Here is a 10,451-nt window from a genome sequence, read left to right as displayed (position 1 = left end):
GGCTTCAGCGTACGCGGCCCCGCCCCTCCCTTGCAGCCAATCGCGGGCCGCGCCCACCCCGAGGGGGCGGGGCTAGGCGGGGCGGTGGGGGCAGGAGCGCGGGAGGCGGCGAGGTGGCCCCGCCCGCGCGCGGGGGGGCGTGGCCGGCGCCGGCTCTTGCGGCCGGGAAGGGCTGCGGCGTGGGAAAGAGCCCCGTGGAGCCGACCGCGCCGCCGCTCGAGTCGCGTCTAGCCCGGTCCGAGGCGGGAGGAAGGGAGGAGGCAGGCAGGGAGGGCGCTGCGCCCCGCTCGGCGTTGCTGGTTCCGGCCGGGCTGCGCCCCGCGCTGCCTTCACCGCGATGAAGCGCCCGTGCGAGGAGACGACCTCCGAGAGCGACATGGACGAGACCATCGACGTGGGGAGCGAGAACAATTACTCGGGGTGAGCAGGGGTGCAGGGGAGCTGCGGGGACCCCGAGGCGTCGGGGATCGCTGTGCACTGGCGGCTCCGTGGAATTCCCGGGGCTCCTCTTGGCCGCGTCCTAGCAGAGCGGGGAAACTTCAGCAGGGGAGATTTGGAGGGGTGGGCGCCCCGGAAGCCCACGTCGGGTGTGGCGAGGGATGTGGGTTTCCACCCCAGGGGTGGGGCGTTGAGACCCGGGGCGCCGCGGCGAGGATGTGCGGGAGCTGGCGGGGGAGGGTCCCGGGCTGTCAGGGTGGGAGCGCGGGCTGGCACGTCGGGGCGACGGGTGACGCCCTCCCCACCGAACCTGTTTGAGAGCACCTTCCAAATGGGCTGGGCCCAAAGAAAAACGGAAAAAAGATGGCTTGTCTTTAGGGGAAATTAAAGCAGTTTGCTATGTCAAGGCTAAGTAGGCTGAGCTTTACGGATTTACCGTGTGTGACTTGGCAGACAGGAGATTGACAGATGGAAGGGTCGTTTGAGGCATCATCTCTTTTACTGCTTGAGCTTAAGTCAGGTGAAGATCGGGGTCGTGATCACAGAAGCCAAACCCCCACTTTCCAGTGACAGGGCGATTACCGAGGTATTTTAATGCTAAGGCGGTCAAATGATAATTGCTTCTAATTGGCATCCCCAGAAGCATCTTAATTATTTATCTACAGCTGTCACTCAAAGAGCGCAATTCTACCATTGGAAAACTGGTTTTCTTTCATATTGTTATTCGAATTGTAGAATTAGCTACCAACGAAGCCTGCCTGCAATCGCAAGAGTAAAGATATTTACATCCAACCTTGTTTGCAGAGAATCTTCTAAATAGTCAAGTGTATTGTCTTAAAAATGAGATCTGAAAAACAGAAGATGTCATGTGAAAGGTGAAACCAGTTGAAAAGGGGTGGGAATGAGATGGACAGTTAATTCAGAAATAAGATCCAGAAGTGAGAAGGTGAGATAATAAGAACCTGGTGTGTGCAACATTTCTAAAATGAAAGAGAACAAATAGGGACCTGGAAGGGACCTGGAGAATCCCGGAATGTAAGGCGTAGTACCCATGCGTTATCAAGGGAAACAGATACACGCTAGAAAGGATCATAAAAATTATGACAAAATAATTTGATTGAACTTTCAATATCAAATACCTTTTCATTACCAAACTCCAGAAGGATTGCATCTCCTGGAGGTTTAAGGTTAGATTGAACACCGAGAGATACTCACCACAGTTCTATTTTCAAAGCGAAAGGTTTGTCTAGTAGTTGGTTTAATTTTAATTTCCATATGATTGGTATATTTAATTTGAGTGTTCATTTAGTATGCAGAATTATAAATTTGTCACAGTTTTCCATGTCCCTGAGGTAAGACTGAAGTTTTAAAATAGTTACATAACTTATGTTTCTCTTAAAGATTGCATCTAGGGACAACAGTTTGACACGTGATGGCTGTATATCTATTTGATAGTGGGGCTAAACATGGCCTTTATTTTAAAATAGCTTTGCTTTGTTCAGTGTGTCTGATGGGAAGGAGGAGGAGGGATGCTATTAGAGATTAGTTGACTTTTAAGAAACATTATTATCGAAACTCGGAAGTACTGATATCTAACTTTTCACCCTGACTGACCCTAACTATTTCACTGGGAGACTAAAAAGTTCAGGGACTTTTTGCCAATGGATACAGCATCTGGATTACTCATTAAAATTTGAAGGAGAAAAAGACATAATTCCATGATTCCTGAAAGGAGATACAAATCTGAAAGCATAGTATGGTAAGAGTATGAAAGCAAAGTCTGTTAAGAAAGAATTAAGAGTAAAATAACACAGACTTGAACTGTGCAGTAAGTCTGAAGTATGCAATGGGGTGCCATCAAGTACCCAGAATAAACTATTGTTATGTTAATGCAGCACCTGACAGAGTCTTCCTGTTTCACAGGCAAAGTACTAACTCTGTGATTAGATCGAATTCTCCAACAACAACATCTCAGATTATGGCAAGAAAGAAAAGGAGAGGGGTATGTGATTTTTTTTCCTTTTTATTTCATGTAATTCAACCTAATGTGTAACAGTTGTATTTTTTCCATTATGAGTAATTTTATCATTTGTGCACTCATAAACTTTTGCTATTGTTGTTTTGCTTTTTGGGGGACAGATTATAGAGAAAAGGCGTCGAGATCGGATAAATAACAGTTTATCTGAGTTGAGACGACTGGTGCCAACTGCTTTTGAAAAACAAGTAAGCTACCCCCAACCCTGACCACCCCATTAAAAAGCTCAGAAAAATCTGAATCTCTCATCTGGGAATGTGGGTTCTTGTTAAAGCTCATTAAAATAATGGTGTATATGCCCTGATCTGGCACAGAGCAGCTATTTCAATAAAATGCTTTGTTGTGGCAGAACTATTAAAAACATAATCCATCATGAAGTTGAAAAACATTTCTATTCTTTTAGTTTATTTTCCCCTTAAGGGGAACAGTGTTCATGCTTTCTCTGTTCTTTCTATGAATACCAGTAGTGGTTTTCTTTAAAACCATGCTGTATTCAGTGTTCTTCCAAAAAAAAAATAAATAAATAAAAGATATCATGTGTGAAATTTCATTTTTGTCTCAAACTGTTAAAAAAAAGTAAGCATGTATATTTTAAAAATAACCAAATTCCAGTAACATTTCCAGCTATATTACCTAAATCATAATACCAACAAAATTTATTTACCAAGCCACTTGCTTTCATTTTAATCCCTAAGTTAATAGAATGATGTTCTATTTGGGACACCTTTTTGGTAAATTGTTAAAAAAAAATCCTTTAAAAGTTTAGTTAAAATCAAATAAGCCTTAAATGTCCCAGTTCAGAATTCAAGTATTCCTTTACAAAAAAGATTTTACACATGTAGAAAAGTAGGAAACCAAATGTTTAAATCTTCCTTTATTGTTTTAGAAAAGTCATGTTTCTTCTCCTGCTGAAATGGCTAATAGTACAGATTTCTAAAAGCATCTTTCAAAGAATATGGCATCATACCCTTGCTGAAAATATTTTCAATTTATTTCAAATAGGGTATTGGCAGTTGTTTGTTTATTCCATTCTGTTGTTTACTTCTTGAGCCATAAGCATGAAACTAGCTCTACAAAACCTTTGGAAATTATCCAGAAACTTCAGTTTAGTCACTTTCACTAACACTATTATACATCTTCTTGAAAAAATTGAACATTGATGGAAGTACAAGATGTAATATGATATTGATTATGTATTCTTGAAAGAATAAAAAGACACTCATTCTATATGCCAAAACTGCTTGGGATTAGCTAAATGTAACGTGAAAATTGTAGTTTTGGTTAGTGTACTTTCAGTGACAATAAGCTGAAAATGAAAATAGCCGTAATCAATGATGTTTTCACTGTGGGTAGCGAAATATCTACAGTGAAGAGGAATAGTCAGTTTGGTGATTTTTTTTTTTCTCAATTTGTTGCATTTTTTTTTAATGTTGACTTAAAACAAACCTTAAAAGCAAACTTGAGTTGTTTGGCAGCTAGTTACGGTAAATACAGGCTTTCCCATTTTCAGAGCTTGGCTACCTCCCCTAATGAGCTGGCCCTGTCACAATACGATTAGGAGTATTCTCTCAAGCAGTTCAGTAACTCTGGAGCTCTCACCCTCTACTGGGTGCTGGTAATTTTTACAAAACAAGTAAAACATAGGAACCTGAAATAAACCTCAGTGTCCTTTTCCAAAAGACACTGATTTAATTACCGACCTCTTCCAGGAAATTAGAAACCACCCACAGCCCTCTGGGACAGTTTGAGGTGGCACATTTGTATTTCAATTGGTTTCCAGGGATTGCTTTTTTTTTTTTTTTTTTTAATAAAAGGGGACACAAAAATGTTTTCCAAGACTGTTTTACTAAGATCTATTGAAAGGAATCAGATTTCCTTAAGCTCTTATCATGCTTTCTAGATAAGTAGTAAATTATGCTTTCTTACTTATCGCCGTGGAATTCACAGTGACACCTGCTGGTAATTATTGGGGAAAAAAACTTTAAAAGTTCTTTTTTAATTTCTGGTTCTGCTTACCCGTGTTCTAGTGTGATACATCTTAAAGACTTACTAGAATTTTTTATTTTTGAAAAATATCTGTTTTTAACAATCATTTGCTAAGACCTTATTTCCTTACCCTCCAGAGTTGGATTCAACCAATGTAGACTTCATTATGATTTAAGACTATGGGATGTCCCCTAATAAAGCGTATTATTAACCAGGCTAGGGATTGGATGCAAAGTTTGAGTTTTTGCAACTAATACAGTTCTGTTGGGGTGATCTTAGGAGGAGATAATTGCTCATATGATTAAAAAAAGAATTATTATGTATTTAGTTTTTAAAATGTAAAATGGCAAAAATCTATCAGTAGTTCATCTAAAGTTTGGAAATAATTCCGATTTTTTGGTGAATAAATTAAAGTTAGAATTTTTTTATGAGAGGGAAAATTGAAGATTCAGTATAAATCAGTAATTCAGTTTCTGTAGGCCTTACAAGGTTATTATTTATTTATGAAGGGATCTGCAAAGTTAGAAAAAGCTGAAATATTACAAATGACAGTGGATCATTTGAAGATGCTTCAAGCTACGGGGGGTAAAGGTAAGTGACTTTATTTTTCTCTTCTTTCCACCTTTGTCTTTTCACTTCTTCCCTGTAAGATGGTAAAGAGATCATAGTTGGACAGTTCTTTAACAGCTGAGATAGGAGGGCCTAGATTAAAGCTGTGGAAATCAATGCTAATGGCAGGATTGAACTCGTGGGAAATAACATCTAGAACAAAAGAAGTACTTGACCCTGGAGACTTGTGTTTGCTTTCATGATACTGTGAGAGTAAAGCCTCATTCACAGCAGCCTGGTCAGGGATTTGTTTGGGACTTCAGAAGCGCATGCTGGAATCTGTACAGAAAGACAAAACAAACACACAAACATCCAAACAAAAACAGGAGGTTAGAGGCAGTCTGTTTCTCTTCTTTGCCCTTCGCTGAACCTCTCCATTAAATCAGAGCCAGGACTCAGTATATTGCAGCTATTCCAAAGGAAGTGACTCTAGAATTATTTTCATTGTTGTTTTCAGATTTTGGTTAGTCTTGGACTTAGATCAGACAGAACATTTAAAGTACAGGTAATGAATCTCTGTGCTAGATGCTATTCATAGACTGGTCATTCCTGTGGAGGGCAAACAGGCACAGGTGTCCTTGGCCCAAGCCCTCAAGAAATTTCCTTTTTTTCTGGATAGTGATTTAGGAAAAGTTATCCAGGGGAGTCAGGGACAGGCAGATCCTAATCTCATGCTAAAAGTAGGTTGAGATCCTGAAAGCTGTAGTATTTAGTCAGAGCTCATTATCCCGCTTCTCAAACATCACTCACTTGATTTGCCCTTTTGTACCTTTTTCACCCTTCAAGCTGGTCTTTGCTACCCATTGTCATCAAAGGTGGTATGCATTATATTTGACAACTGGGCGAGGAGAGGGTACCACATGGAGCTAAGTGCTGCAGCTAGAGCCCAGAGACTTCTCTGTAATGACAGCCAACATTTTACTATAGAACTTCATAATTTGCCCTAATCCAGGCAGGGGCAGGACATTGCAGGGAAGGAACTGTTGACCGATTGGCATAGAAGTATTTTAGTATTTAATTCCAGTAGTCGGTACTCTGCGGACCTGTGGGACATCAACCCTGATCTCCAGCATCTTTTTTCTGTGTCACGTGGGAAGGGGGAGATCATTGTCTTAAGAAACTTACACGGTGTGACTTATCCTTTGTTGTACCTTCTCAAGGTGCATCTGAATGAACAGCCATCCTGAGTTGGCATGGAATCATGATTTCCACACATTAAAATATAACCCTATGCCTAGGATGCAAATCCTCTTCTCTAATAGAGAAAATAACCAGATGAGATTATAGTAGCCAGTGTTCCAGCCCAGCTTAGCTACTGCCGCAACTTTAACCTGAACAGAAGGGCTCTTCTGTACTGCAAGCCCTTGACTGAGCCTGTGAGTACTCCATGCAGTGAGGGCCCCCCAGCCTCTTGATTCTGTATTTATAGTTGGCTACCCCAGGATGTTAGGAGATTGTTTGAATTTTCAATTCTGCAAAAAAATGTTTGATACCTCCCTGGGCATCATTAGCTACAAAGCTAAGAGCTGTTATCAGGGTCTCAGACATTTGGCATGAACTATACTTCTAAAGAGCAATATAGTGCTTATGCTTTATTATGAAAACTAAGTTATATCTTGGTTGCTATTCTTGGCTACCTGACGGTCCTAAAATTTGTCCCAGAGTAGCTTATGAATAGACATTTCCAAGCGAGCTCCATGCAGGTCGCCTGACTGCCAGGTCAAAGAGAGGTCACTGAGCAGGAGAATGTGTGGGCCTTGAAAAAGGAGGGCTGGCTGTGCAGGCTCACATTGTTGAAGACTCAAAACTCTATAAAGGCCTGATGGGGTAGTGGTGAAGGGCATGGACTCTGCAGTTGGGTTGCCTGATTCCAAATCCTGCCTCTGTGACCCTGGATAAATTACTAACCTTCTCTGAGCCCCAGTTTCTCATCTGTAAAATGAGGGCAGTGTTGTAAGTTTATTGACATAAAGCCATAGAGCGGTGCTGACACAGAGGAAGTGTTAGGCCCCTGTGTTATGATTATTGGCCCAAGATCCAGTCATAGGAGACAATAGTTCATTGTTATTTCCCTCTGTATTCAGCAATAGAATAAAAATTAAATAATTTATATTCCTTAAGATGCAACAGAGAAAGACGTATACAGCAACAAACCTCAATTACTTCGTGCCTACTTGTGAACATTTTTGGAAGTTTCTGGAGTTCCAATTGCGTTCATTGATTCTTTACAGTTGAGTGGTATTGCAATAATTTCTAGAGAGGGTCTGGTAGATTAACTTAAATTTCTAAATCTCTCTGGGTTTATGGACTCTGTCTATTCTGATGATTACCTCCCTCCTTCTCTCATAGAAACCAGAAGTCTTCAAAACCCCAGAGAGAACCCTGAGGACTCTCATGTGAAATTTTTCCATGGAGCCTCCTTCTTCAGGAAGAGTTCTCCCTTCTAATTCCAGGGGCTTCATTGCTAACTGTGCTCAAGTCCTGGGATGCTATTTTTGTTGCTGCTTTTCCACATTTCATGATATTCTCTTATATCAGTTTTGTACTGTTGTCATTACTGTTTTAATAGTATATATTTTTGCCTCAAATGTCTTTCTGGGACTTAAAAATTTCTGTTGGAATTCATGACTATTTTTAATATTGTGAATACTATTTCGCAAAGTGTTTTTGATTACAGAATAAGATAGTCTCATTTTTAATAGATAATAAATGAAACAGGTAATATTTTGACCTGTATAAACATAAAAAAAAGTAATATAGTAAATACCTTAGGTAAAAATAACCTTGGTTACTGTGGTTGTTTCTCATCTGTGTATACACACATCCCCAAAGTAAGTCATTTAAACCTTCAAATTGAAAACTTTCTAAATTCTGAAGAGTATGTGTGCATATGTTGGCAATCATTCATTCAAAGTGGTGATATTTTCCCAAATGTATTATGATTATTGCACCCTGAATTGATGCTGATAATAATCAGACATTACTATTTTCTATGCCAACATATTATCTTGGATAAAACGGGGCCTTCAGCTATTTTTATGGTAGCAACCACAGTATGTGCATACACACTATATGTATTTATATGTGTGTGTGTGTGTGTGTATCTTCTTGAGTGAATGCCAGGAAAAATCAAGCTAACTAATAAAGGAACTATATATTTGAACTTCAAGAAAACTTGGAGTTATTGTAATCTCATATTAGTAAAGCAGCCTCATAGAGCCTGATAGACAAATAAGATCTTCAAATTAGTAACTAGATTTTCTTTTAAATCATTATGCTTTCACTAACTTTTGTCCAAAGTAATGCCAAGACGTTTTCACTTTATTAATTAAAAAACACTGTGAGTCAAAAGCATTTATGAATTTATGAAGAGATTCTGACACATTTTTAAATAAAGTCCTCACGTTGCTAACATGTATTTTAAATCTCTGTTCTAAATGCCAATGAAGTGAGGATGTTTCAGATAAGCCTTAATCTGCAACTCATGTGACAGAGACAGAGAGACTGAAACGCTGTATTACTGTGAAAAAGTTTACTAGGGAATTTCATATCCCACCTTTCAAGAGGAGAGACACTTTTTTTCTGCAAGTATTTGAAACATGGGTGTTCTTAATCCCCCACCCCCACCCCGCCTACTGTGCTATTTGGTTGCAAAAACAACTGTAGTGTAGAGCACTGGCAGAGATGTGACACATGTGAATTGCAAAGTATGCTCTTAACTTCCGTGAAAATTAAAACCATAAATAGCTGAAGGATTATCAAAAAGGATCATCATTCTTCTCAAATCTTCTGAGGAGCAGATTGCAACATCGATGGTAGATACTCTTAGTAACTGTCTCACTTTCTCTCATTCTCTCCCCTTGCCCCTACTTTGCTCAAACCCCCTTTTAGGCTACTTTGATGCACATGCTCTAGCCATGGACTTCATGAGCATTGGGTTCCGAGAGTGTTTAACAGAAGTGGCCAGGTACCTGAGCTCGGTGGAAGGCCTGGACTCCTCGGATCCCCTGCGGGTGCGACTAGTCTCTCATCTCAGCACATGCGCCTCGCAGCGGGAGGCTGCGGCAATGACATCCTCTCTGGCGCACCACCACCACCCTCTCCATCCTCACCACTGGGCCGCAGCCTTCCACCATCTCCCCACAGCCTTGCTCCAACCCAATGGACTCCATGCCTCCGAGTCAACACCTTGTCGCCTCTCCACGACTTCAGAAGTGCCTCCTGCCCACGGCTCTGCACTGCTCACGGCCACATTTGCCCATGCAGATTCTGCTCTTCGGATGCCATCGACGGGCAGTGTCGCCCCTTGCGTGCCACCTCTTTCCACTTCTCTTTTGTCCCTCTCAGCCACTGTCCATGCAGCTGCTGCAGCAGCCACTGCAGCTGCACACAGCTTCCCTCTGTCTTTTGCAGGGGCATTCCCCATGCTCCCCCCAAATGCAGCTGCTGCAGTGGCAGCCGCCACCGCAATCAGTCCCCCCTTGTCGGTATCAGCCACATCCAGCCCTCAGCAGACAAGCAATGGAACAAACAGTAAACCTTACCGACCCTGGGGGACAGAAGTGGGAGCTTTTTAAGTTTTCATTGAACTTCTTGCAATAGTAACTGAATGTCCTTCATTTCAGAGTCAGCTTGACACCTCTGCACCCTGAAAGTAGCCATACAGATGTCTCCAGATCCACAAAGGAACAATAAAGCTATTTCAGACACAAACCTCACAAGTGGAAATGTGGTATTATCTTTTCTCTCTCTCTCTGTCTCTTTTTTGTTTGTTTGTTTGTTTGTTTTTTTGTTTTTTTTGTTTAAGGCAGCTTGGCAAGTGACATCAGCAACTTTTGAAAACATCACACTTGTTTCCATTTACAAGTTTCCTGGAAAATATATGGACTGTACCATCCAGCAGTACATCAGTTTATGAATTGGGGAAGAAAAATTCTGATTAAATTCTCTTGACACTAGATGGAAAAAAATATATTCCTGTTTCATAAGTGCCTGAGCTAGTAAAGTTTTCTTCTGAACATAAAACTTGCACAGCATAGAAAGTTAAGGGACAGAAGTCTTGCTTTAGGCTGCAGACCTTTTAATACAATGCCAGACAAGAATACTCTGTTGATACCAACAGGATTTTATTGGCAAGAAGGATTGCTGAAAATAATTTTCATGTTGAAAGACCTAGTTTTATCTTAGTTTGCTTTCTTTGTACGGACTTGCTAGTGGTGATATTTAGCAATGCATTGGTATAAGCAATTATTCCATCAGTGCTTAGATTAACAACCATTTCTGCCCTTCCTGCAAGCCCTCAGGCACTTTTTTTTTCCATTGCTGAAAACATGGTGCTTCTTTATGGTGATCATACACTTATAGAGTGCACCTAGAAGTAGTT

The 10,451-nt window shown here is 40.9% G+C and overlaps 1 protein-coding gene across 1 annotated transcript; it reads left to right on the top strand.

Annotated features, from left to right (window-relative positions):
- Positions 1 to 337: 337 nt before the first annotated feature.
- Positions 338 to 9,645, top strand: HEY2 (hes related family bHLH transcription factor with YRPW motif 2; the record flags this gene model as incomplete). The annotated part of the gene is made up of 5 exons (XM_084228199.1): positions 338 to 420; positions 2,362 to 2,440; positions 2,578 to 2,661; positions 4,969 to 5,050; positions 8,960 to 9,645. The coding sequence occupies 5 exons, from the start codon at positions 338 to 340 to the stop codon at positions 9,643 to 9,645; spliced, it is 1,014 nt and encodes a 337-aa protein (XP_084084325.1).
- Between the last annotated feature and the right edge of the window lie 806 nt (positions 9,646 to 10,451).

Source organism: Talpa europaea (assembly GCF_964194135.1).
Source record: "Talpa europaea genome assembly, chromosome: 2".
Taxonomy (NCBI): Eukaryota; Metazoa; Chordata; class Mammalia; order Eulipotyphla; family Talpidae; genus Talpa; species Talpa europaea.
This window is presented reverse-complemented; position numbering and strand designations above follow the sequence as displayed.